Raw genomic sequence first — 10,583 nt, forward strand, 5'->3', positions numbered from 1 at the left:
CTCCACCACAGCGCGTTCCTCGGCGACGCGGCCGCGCGCGCGCTCCTCGCGGAGCGCGGCGCGGAGCCCCGGAAGCCCCGGGCCGTCGTCGCGGAGCGCGCGCGCCTCGTCGCGCGCGTGGGCGCGCTCGAGCGCGCGCGGAAGGACGCGCGCCTCGCGCCGCGCAAGCCCGCGGCCCGCGGCGGCGGCCGCGGGGCGCCGCCGCGGTCGCCCGCGCGGCCGCGCGCGCCGCCCGCGGCCCCGCCGGGCGACCGGCCCGCGTCGCGGCCCCAGCCGGGCGCGTGCCGCCGCCAAAGGGACGCGAACGCGCCGCCGCGCGCGGCCGCGCGCCTCCCGAAGCCCGCCTTCGGCGAGGGGCTCTAAGGCGCCTTGCGCACTTCAACAACTCAAGATGAAGCTCGCCGAGCATCCTCCGCAAAGCATGGCTTCTCGACGCCCCGGCGGATCCGCGGCTCGTGGGCGGCTCCTCTCCGCCGTCCTCCTCGCCGCCCTCGCCGCGGCGACCGAGGGCGCCGAGACGTTGGACGGCGACCTGCGCGCGCAGCGCATCGAGGCCCACAAGGCGAAGCAGCGGCCGCGCCTCGGCCGCACGGCGTCGCTGACGGCGGAGATCGCCGCGCGGCGGGACCACGCCAAGGCCGGCGAAAACTCCGGCTTCCGGAGCGGGCGGCCGCGCCTGCGGAGCGACGGCCCCTACTTCGTCCACGAGCGGGCCGCGGCGGACGTCGCCGTCGCCGCGACGGCCGCCGCCGCCGCGGACGCCGCCGCCAGGGGCCGCGCGTTCGCCGCGAACCTCTTCGGCGCGCCGGGCATCGGCGACGGCGTGACGCGCGTCTCCGACGCGGCGAACGACCTGGGCCTCGCGGCGCCCCTCGCGCGCGCGCTCAAACGGGGCAAGCTCACCGTCGCCTTCTCGGGCCATTCCGCGGCCGCGGGCCACGGCAACATGTTCAACGAGAGCTTCCCCTTCGCGTTCCAGCGCCTCCTGGGGCCGGCCCTCGCCGCCGCGGGCGTCGAGCTCCGCGTGGGCAACTTCGCGCTCGGGGGCACGCACTCGAGGCCGCATCCGACGTTCTGCGCGCGGGAAGTCTGGGGCGACGACGTCGACTACGTCAACTGGGACTTCGACATGACCGAGGCCGGGGGCCAGGACCGCGACGGCATGCTCGCCTTCGCCGCGGCGCTCGGCGCGGCCTACGACCCGCCGCCCGTGCTCGTCGTCAAGGGCGGCGGCGTCGACGACCGCGCGCGGCTCGCCGCCAAGGTCCTCGAGCCCAACAGCCCCGTGCTCCGCTACGACCCGCGCAAGCTCATGACGGGCCCCTTCGCCGAGGCCGAGCTCGACAGGAACAGGAAGTGCGTCGTCGCGCTCCTCGCGCCGAGCCTGGCCAAAGGCGGCGGCTGCGCCGACGGCGCGCGCTTCCACAGCGGCTCCGGCGGCCGCTGCTCGTCCCAGGTCAAGTGGCACCCGGGCTGGGCGGTCCACGAGTTCCACGGCGCGGCCTTAGCGCTGCCCTGGCTCAAGGCGCTCGAGAATCTGCTCCGCGACGTCGCGGCGACCGGCGCGAAGGCGCTCGACGCCGTCGAGAAGCCCAAGCCGTGGGCGCCGGCGCCGGGCTTCGATTGGGGCGACGCGGGCTTCCTCGCCGAAAAGGTCGCCGGGGGGCTGGCCTGCGCGACGGCCTACGAGCCCCGCGCGGGCCGCGGCGTCGCGGACCTCGTCAAGGACGCGAGCGCGCTCGAGGCGCCGCGGCAGCGCGCGGCCGCGGGCGTCGAGCCCGACGGCTGCGGCCAGGGGCCCATGGACGCGCGGGGCGCCCTCCTCGTCGCGCCGGACATGGGAGCCGTCGAGCTCGCGCTGCCGGGCGCGAAACCGCCGCTCGCGACGCTGCTGCTCTGCGAACCGGCGACGGGGTGGAACCGCGCGCGCGGCATGGTGCCCCTCGACGACGGCGCCAAGGCGACCTGGACCCTCGACGGCGCGCCACTGACGCTCGCGCCCCTCCCGCGCAACAGCCACCTCCAGCGGTGCTACGTCGCGACGGCCGCGGGCGCCGGCGCCGGCGCCGGCGGCGCCGGCGCGGTCCTCGCCGTCGCGGCCAAGGGCGGCAGCCACGAGCACCTCCGCATCTCCCAGGTGATCTGGAGCAAGTAAGACGAGAACAGGCGGCTGGGTGGGTGCGGCTGCCGTAGACGGCCGACGAGGCGTCGGGCGGGACGTCGTCGAGGAAGGCCTCGAGGACGTCGCCCCGGGACTTGTCGCCGGCGCGCCGTGTGGCCGGCCGCGGCCGCGAGCTCTTGTGGACACGCTGTGCACAGCATGGACGCACCAGCTCGCAGCGCGTCGGAGCCGGCGCTCCCCAACGGCGCCGTCGCAGCGCCCGCGGCGGCGGCGCCGGCGCGCGCGCCGGGCGCCGCGGCGAGCGCGGCGGCGCCGCCGGCGCGCGCGCCGAGCGCGGGCTCGCTGTCGGCCGGCGCGCCCGGTGCGATGAAGAAGTCGAGCAGCGCCGACGGGAAGCTGCAGCAGCTGCTGTCGCTGGCGCGGGACCGGCTGCAGGCGCAGCAGAAGCTGCTGGCGTCGCGCGAGGCCCGCATCTCCGAGCTCGCGCGGCAGCTCGAGGACGAGCGGTCGCGCGCGCCGGCCGCGGGCGACGCGCGCGCGCTGACGCCCGCGCGCGCGCTGGGCCACGTGTCGGAGCGCACGGTCTTCCCCGGGTCCGCGTCGGCGGGCCGCTGGATCCTGTTCGAGTTCGAGGAGTCGGAGGACCTCGAGTGGCGCCACTTCGAGAGCGCGGCCGCGGTCAACGACTTCGTGCGGCGGGACCCGGGCCGCGAGCCCGTCGTCGTGCCCGAGGCGGCGATGACGCAGCACGACGCGAGCCGCGTGCGCGAGCGCGCCGCGTCCGACGTCGCGCGCGCCACCGAGGACCTGCGGAAGTACCGCGTCGCCGCGGAATTGGAGCGGAAGCAGAAGGACGCGCTCCTCCGCGACGCGACGGCGAGCCGCGTGTCGCGGGACCAGAGCGCCCTCGACCGCGCGCGCGACGCCCTGCTCGAGGCGACGGCGCCGCCGCCGGCGCCGCCGGCGCCGTCGGCCGACGAGGCGCGCGCCGCGCTGCAACGCGCGCACGACGCGCTCGAGGCCGAGAACGCGCGGCTCCGCGCCGTGGGCTCGGACAGCGCCCTCGCGGCCCAGTGGCGCCAGCGCTACGAGACCGTCGCCGGCGACGCGGAGCGGCTCCGCGAGGAGAACCGGCTGCTGCGGGCCGCGCGGCGCGGCGCCGCGGGGCCGGACCTCGCGGCCAAGTACGACGACCTCAAGCGCGAGTACAAGCTCTACCGCGAGAACGCGCGCAAGGCCCTCAAGGAGTCCGACGCCGCGGGGACCGCGGCGCCGCGCGCGCTCGACGCGCTCGGCGACCGCGGCGACCGCCGGCGGCCGCCGCCGCGCGGCGCGCACCCCGAGGGCGACAAGTTCGCCTACCTCAAGAACCTCATGACCAAGTACCTCGGCACGGCGGACCCGGACGCCAAGGAGCACATGGAGCGCGCGGTCATGATGGTCCTCGGCTACACGGACGACGAGAAGGCGCGCATCCTCGCGGACCGCGACGCGTCGGGCAGCGGCCTCGCGCCCGCGGGGCTCGCGGCCTGGTGGGGGTAACTCGGCCGAACCTAGGGCGTTACGGCCTAGTCGCCGTAGCGCGGCAGCCCGAGCGGCCGCGGCGGCGCGGCCGGCGCCGCGGCGGCGGCCCAGGGCCACTCCTCGCCGACCTCGTAGTCCGCCGACGGGCCCGCGTCCTTCTCCGCGAGGGCCAGCACCTCCTGGAGCGTCCGCCGGCCCTCGGCGACGAGCTGCTTGATCGCGAAGTCGTCGCGCTCGGCCTGGTGCCGCCGGTACCTGCGGCGCGCCGTCTTCGCCGCGGGCGCGCGCGCGCTTCTCGAGACGCTGTGATTCCACGTGGACCGCACCTGCTCCAGGACGTCGGCGCCCGCGCTGCCGGGCACGCGCGCCGCCGCGCGCAGGTGAGCCCGGAACTGGGCGCGCACCTCGGCGCGGCGGATGAAGACTTTGAGCTCATGCATCTCGACGTGTGTGGCTGATCGTGTGCGATGCTAGAACGGTTTATGGAGTGTGAAGTTAGATCAGTAGCTCCCGCTCGGCTCTCGAGGCGCGCGTCCTGAGTCGCGTCTTATGAGTAGCTACCAAGCTCTGCTTGCCACGCCCATGCTCGGCTGATCAGACGATCGGATGAGCAGCAACGTCGAGGCAACGAAGCGTTGTTGCCGTCAATAAACCCACCTTGAATCACCGCGGCCGAGTCTTGTTCAGCATGGGTCTTGACCAGCTTCCCGGCGACGTGCTGCTCCTGATTCTAGAATGCTCTCCTACGAAGCAGGCCTTCGCTTCTTTACGCAGCACGTTCGTGGGCATCTATGAGTTGAGCGCGCCTCTCAAAACGCTCCTGGTGACCAAGCGCAAGCTGGTCTGGCGCGACAAGATCGTGCGGAACGAGGCGGTGCTGCGGCACGGCGGCACGGTCCGCATCTGCTCGTTTTCTGCCGACAGCGCGCGCATCGAGACGATGACTAGGCGCGGTTCGGTCTACATGGTGCGCACCTGGGACGCGGAGACGGGCGCGGCGCTGAGCACGCTCGAGCGCCCGTTCGCGGAATGGAACGGCGTGACGTCTCCCGACGGGACGCGCTGGGTCAAGCTTGGATCTCCGGTGGAGCTCTACGATTTTGAAGGTGGGACCATGCTTAGGCGACTCGCGCAAATGCCCGCATACCATTTCACACCGACGCGCCGCGTGTTCTCGCCCGACAGCGCGCGCTTCGTGACTGCAGGCCATAAGGCGCGAATCTACAGCGCGGTCGACGGCGCGCTGCTGACGACGCTCCGGGGCCACACCACGAGCCACGAGTTCTCCCCGTACGTCTACTGCGCCGAGTTCTCGCCCGACGGCGCGCGCGTCGTCACCGCGAGCCACGACCGCACGGCGCGCGTCTGGGACGCGGCGACGGGCGCGACGCTCATGACGCTCCGCGGCCACACCGCGCCCCTCTACTGCTGCGCCTTCTCGCCCGACGGCTCGCGCGTCGTGACGGGGAGCGCCGGCGGCGGCGGCAGGGCGCGCGTCTGGGACGTGCGCGCGAGCCAGCGCTAGCCGCCTCTGGACACTCTCGCCGCTCTCAAGAGGCGACTCATGTTCAGCCGCGCGCGCGCCTACGCCGCGGCCGTCGCGTGGGAGTTGATGAGGTCGTCGACGATGCTCGGGTCCGCGAGCGTGGACGTGTCGCCGAGGCCCTCGCGGTCGACTTCGACGCCGTCGGCGGCGATCTTGCGGAGGATGCGGCGCATGATCTTGCCGCTGCGCGTCTTCGGGAGGCCCGGGGCCCAGTGGATGGCGTCGGGCGCCGCGAAGGCCGCGACGTCCGACTTGGCGCGCAGCTTGAGCTCCGTCACCAAATCGTCGCCCGCGTCGGCCTCGCCGGCCTCCGTGAGCGTGACGAAGGCGTAGAGCGAGTTGCCCTTGAGGTCGTTGGGGATGCCGACGATGGCCGCCTCGGCGACGGCCGGGTGCGCGACGAGCGCGGACTCGACCTCGGCCGTGCCGATGTTGTGGCCGGAGAAGACGACGACGTCGTCGACGCGGCCCGTGATCCAGAAGGCGCCGTCGGCGTCGCGGCGCGCGCCGTCGCCCGTGAGGTAGTAGCCGTCGTAGGAGAAGTAGGTCTGCTCGAAGCGCTCGTGGTCGCCCCAGCACGTGCGCGCCATCGACGGCCACGGCGCGCCGATGGCCAGGAGCCCCGAGGCCTCCTCGCCGGCGACGGCGGGGATCTCCGATCCCGTCGTCCCGTCGAGCAACACGGGCACGACGCCCGCGCAGGGCGTCTGCGCCGCGCCGGGCTTGTGCGGCGCGGCGCCCGCCGCGAGCGACGGCGCGATCATGATCGCGCCCGTCTCCGTCTGCCACCACCTGGGCAGCAAAAGAGTGATTCAACGTCGCTTCAACGTGAGTGTTCCGCGCGCGCGCGTTCCGGAAAAAGCATCCACGCTTCGAGGCCGTTCCGAAAGATGATCGCTCGTCCAAAAATCAGCCAAAACGAGTGGAAAACGGCCGAGAAAGGAGCCTTTGAAGTTGGGAATGTCGCTCTCTTTTGCTGCCCTGGCCACCACGTGTCGGCGATGGGGCACCGGTCCTCGCCGACGACCTCGCGGTACCACTTCCAGGCCTCCGGGTTGATGGGCTCGCCCACGGAGCCCAGCACCTTGAGCGATTTTCGCGACGTCGCTTTGACGGGGTCGTCGCCGGACCGCATGAGCGCGCGGATGGCCGTCGGCGCCGTGTAGACGTGCGTGACCTTGTGGTCGTCGACGACGCGCCAGAGGCGGCCCGCGTCGGGCCAGGACGGCACGCCCTCGAAGATGACCTGCGTCGCGCCGTTGAGCAGGGGCCCGTAGGCGACGTACGTGTGGCCCGTGATCCACCCGCAGTCCGCCGTGCAGAACCAGACGTCGTCGTCGCGCACGGGCGCGTCGAAGACGGACCGGAAGGAGAAGCCCGCGCCGACCATGTAGCCGCCCGTCGTGTGGACGATGCCTTTCGGCGCGCCCGTCGAGCCGGACGTGTAGAGGATGAAGAGCGGGTCCTCGGCGGCCATCCACTCGACGCCGCCCTGTTCCGGGTCCGCGGCGGCGAGGGCGTCGTGCCACCAGGCCTGGTTCGCCGCCAGCGCGGGCGCGGGGTACGCGTCGTCGTCCAACCGCCGGAGGACGATCGAGCCGCCCGCGACGTCCTGGCCGTCGGCCTTGGCGATGGCCAGCGCGTCGACGACGATGGACCAGAGGTCCACGACCTTCTTGCCGCGGCGCACGCCGTCCGCGGCGACGACGGCCTTGGCGCCGGACGAGGAGATGCGCGCGGCGAGCGAATCCTTCGAGAAGCCGCCGAAGACGACGGTGTGCACGGCGCCGATCCGCGCGCAGGCGAGCATGGCCAGCGCGAGCTCGGGCACCATGGGCATGAAGAGGATCACCCTATCGCCCTTGCCGACGCCGCGCGCGCGGAGCGCGGCCGCGAGCTTGGTTACTTCTTCGAGCGCCTGGGCAGCAAAAGAGAGATTCAACGTCGCTTCAATGTGAGTGTTCCGCGCGCGCGCGTTCCGGAAAAAGCATCCACGCTTCGAGACCGTTCCGAGAGATGATCGCTCGTCCAAAAGTCAGCCGAAACGAGTGGAAAACGGCCGAGATCGGAGCCTTTGAAGTTGGGAATTTCGCACCCTTTTGCTGCCCTGTCGAGCGCCTCGCCGTAGGTGTAGGTCGCGGGCTGGGGCGCGGCCTCGCCCTCGTCGTTGCGCTCGGCGATGAAGCAGACCTTGTCCCCGAGGCCCGCGGCGACCTGGCGGTCGAGCGCGTTGTAGCAGAGGTTCGTCGTCCCGCCGTCGAACCACTTGGCGTAGATCTCGCCCTCGGAGCGCTTGAAGTTCGCGGAGAAGACGTTGGACGCGTCGAAGGGCGTCTCCCAGTGGTAGCGGCTCGCCTCCTCGGCCCAGAAGGCGCCGGGATCGCTCACGGACTTCTCGTAGCGCGCCGCGACCTCGTCGGCGGTGATCGACGCCTGCGCCATGAACTCGGCCGGCACGTCCGGCAAGTAGTCGGCGATGGCCGTGGCCTCCACCGGGCGCACGAGGGGCGCCGTGTGGGCGGCGCGCGGCACATGGAAGGCCTGGGCCGAGCCCAGGAGGGCGGCGGCGAAGCACTTGATCTCGTGCTTGACCATCGCGATCTGCTGCGAGAATGTCGTCACACAAGCCGACTGTGCAGCCGAAGCTGCCGCGTGCCAGTCCGGACGCGTGACTCGCGACCAGCCCACACCGCAGGAGAGCCCTTACCCGAAACAACCCCCCCTTTCACGCGGCGTCGCGCGCGCGGATGCCGCCGAAGGGCACCTTGGCCTCGGCCTTGGCCGCCTCCGGCACCGCGACGCGGCGGCTCGCGGCCGCGCGGAGGATGGCGTCGACGACGTCGGCGCCGAGCCAGTCGTCGACCTTGGCCTTGGACGCGTGGGCGACGGCGAAGGCGACGTCGCGGCCCGCGGCGCAGAGGCAGGCGACGCCGAAGAGCGCCGCGTCGCGGTCCGGCTCGGGCAGCGCGCCGCGCGCGCGCCAGAACGCGAGCGCGCGCATGGCGTAGACGACGCAGTAGTCGTCGGGGCTGGCGAGCTTGCCGAGGTGCTGGTCGCGGTAGGCGCAGATGATGGCCCGCGAGTAGCGGCCCACCGCGTCCGCGAAGTAGTCGGCCTGGAGCGCGACGTCGCCGCGCTCGAGCCACTCCCCCCGCTCGCCGTCGCCGCCGCTGGGCAGGCGCGGCATGGCGTTGAGGTTCGACACGAGCTTGAACGCCGCCCACCAGTCGCCGGGGTCGTCGGGCTCGCAGACGACCTCCGCGGGCTCGATGAGCGCGCGCGACCGGTCGGGCACGCGGAAGGGCTCGAAGACGTTGAGCGTCGCCCAGCCCTCGTGGGGCCAGGCCAGCTCGACGCGGGGCGCGCCGTCGTCGAGCCAGGCGACGGACACGCCCCAGGCCTCCGCGCCGCGCTTGAGCGTCGCGACCTCGGCGCTCTCGAGATCGCGGCCCGCGCGGACCTTGGCGCCCTTGCCCGCGACGCGGAGCCAGGCGCCCGCGGGCGGGCCGTTGCCGCCCGGCGCCGCGAAACGCGGCCGGCCGTCGTCGGGGCAGGGGCCGCCGGCCTCGGGCGCCGGCGCCGCGGCCGCGGCCGGCGCGAGCGAGAGCGCTTCGCCCTCGGCGAAGGCGTCCCCGACGGCGTCGCCGGGCGCCGCGACGCTGCCGTCGCTCCGCGCGACGCGCGCGGCGCCGGCGTCGATGGCCGGCAGCTCGGGCCGCGACTTGGCCACGGCCTTGGCGAAGGCCTTGGTCGCGGCGGCCACCGTCTTTTGGGGCGGGAGCACGAGCTTGAGCTTGACGCTCGCCGCGCCGCCCGGCGCGTACTCGAGGTAGATGGTCCGGTTCGACGCCATGCGCGACCGGCGCTCCCGGCGGGAGCGTTCGAAGGCCGGAAACGAAGCAGCCCTACGAAAGCCCGCGCAGGGCGGGCTGCTTCGGCGCCGCACGTTCGGCTTCAAGGCCCGGATCCGCCTTAAGATCCGCCCCGCGGCGGCCACGGCCAGGGCGCACGTCTCCCTCGACGGCTCCAAGCTCACCGCGCGTGTCTCAACACGAGGGACCTTATCATCGCCCCTGCTGGGTGACGACGGTCGTCGGGACGTCGCCGAATTCGACGGGCTCGCTCGCGGCGCGGCGGCGCGCGTCCGGCTCGACGGCGTCGTCGCCCGCGCCGCAGGGGTTCGTGGACCACTGGCCGCCGCCGAAGCAGCCGAGGACGTTGAGGTAGCCGTCGTCGTCGCCGGCGCCGCCGTCGCCGCCGCCGGGCCGCGCCGCGGCCTCGCGGTTCGCCTTCCAGAGCTCGTGGCGGAAGGCCTCGGCGCGGCGGGCCTCGCGCGCGCCGTCCTCCTTGGCCGCTTCGAGGGCCTCGCGGAGGCCCGCGGCCTCGCGCTCGAGGTCCGCGGCGCGCGCCGCGACGACGCGGCGCCGCTCCTCGAGCGCCGTCGCGGACTTGCCCGCCTTGCGCAGCAGCTCGAGCCCCCGCTCGCGCGCCGCCGTCTCCGCTCTGAGGCCCTCCTCCGCCGCCGCGGCGCGCGCGGCCGCCGCGTCCGCGCGCGCGGCCGCGTCGTCGCGGTCCGACGCGGCCGCGGCCGCGGCGACGCGGAGCTCGACGAGCGCCGCCGCGGGCGCGCCCGCGGCGAGCTGCGCGGCGCAGTCGTCGCCGAGGGCCGCGAGGTCGCGCCGGTGCCGGTCGCGCGCGGCCGCGGCTTCCTCGCGGAGCGCCTCGCGCTCGGCCGCCGCGGCCGCGAGCTTCGCCGCGCCGTCGCGCACCTGGGCCTCGAGGCTCTCGACGACGCGGCGCACCTGCGCGTAGTCCGACGCCGTCGGCGCGCCGTCGTTGTGCGCGTGCGCGACGGCCGCGAGCTCGACGGCGTGGCGGCCCGCGGCGTCGCGCGCGGCCCCTCTGAGCTCGTCGTGCGTCGCCGCGGCTTGCCGGAGCGCCGCCGCGTGGTCGCGCTCGAGCTGCATGACGTCCTGCTTGAGCTGGCGCAGCGCGGCGCGGTGCTTCTCCTCGGCCTGCTTCAGCTCCGCGGCGTGCGCTTTCCGGAGGCCGTCCGTCGCCGCCGCGACCTCGAGCTCGCCGCCGCGGTCGCGGAGCTGGGCGCGCAACCGGTCGTTCGACGCGCGCGTCTCGTCGAGCTCGACGCCGAGCTTCGCGACCTTGCGCGCGGCCGCCGCGGCGTCGTCCGCGCGGTCGCGCGCCGCGGCGCGGCGCGCGAGCTCCGCGCGCGCGGCCGCGAGGGCCTCGCCGTCGGCTTTGCGGCGCTTCGCGTGCGCCTCGAGGTCCCGCGCGGCGGCGTCGTAGGCCGCGCGCGTCTCGAGGTGCGCCGCGCGGTGCCGCTCGAGCTCCGCGTCGTGCGCCGCCGTCGCGCGCGCGAGCGCGTCCGCGTGC

At 74.6% G+C, this 10,583-nt stretch overlaps 2 protein-coding genes across 2 annotated transcripts in view; one reads left to right on the plus strand and one right to left on the minus strand.

Annotated features, from left to right (window-relative positions):
- Positions 1–3,664, plus strand: part of AURANDRAFT_62322 (hypothetical protein) — a gene marked incomplete at both ends in the record, with an annotated part of 5,952 nt that extends 2,288 nt beyond the window's left edge. Inside the window, 2 exons of the mRNA XM_009036153.1 lie at positions 509–2,151; positions 2,341–3,664. Coding sequence (XP_009034401.1) covers positions 509–2,151; positions 2,341–3,664 — 2,967 coding nt within the window. The remainder of the gene's footprint in view (positions 1–508; positions 2,152–2,340) is intronic.
- Positions 3,665–5,183: 1,519 nt separating this feature from the next.
- On the minus strand, positions 5,184–7,634 carry AURANDRAFT_52742 (hypothetical protein; the record flags this gene model as incomplete). The annotated part of the gene is made up of 3 exons (XM_009036265.1): positions 5,184–5,984; positions 6,182–7,188; positions 7,383–7,634. The coding sequence occupies 3 exons, from the start codon at positions 7,632–7,634 to the stop codon at positions 5,231–5,233; spliced, it is 2,013 nt and encodes a 670-aa protein (XP_009034513.1).
- Positions 7,635–10,583: the final 2,949 nt, after the last annotated feature.

The sequence above is a fragment of the Aureococcus anophagefferens genome, assembly GCF_000186865.1.
Source record: "Aureococcus anophagefferens unplaced genomic scaffold AURANscaffold_4, whole genome shotgun sequence".
Taxonomy (NCBI): Eukaryota; class Pelagophyceae; order Pelagomonadales; family Pelagomonadaceae; genus Aureococcus; species Aureococcus anophagefferens.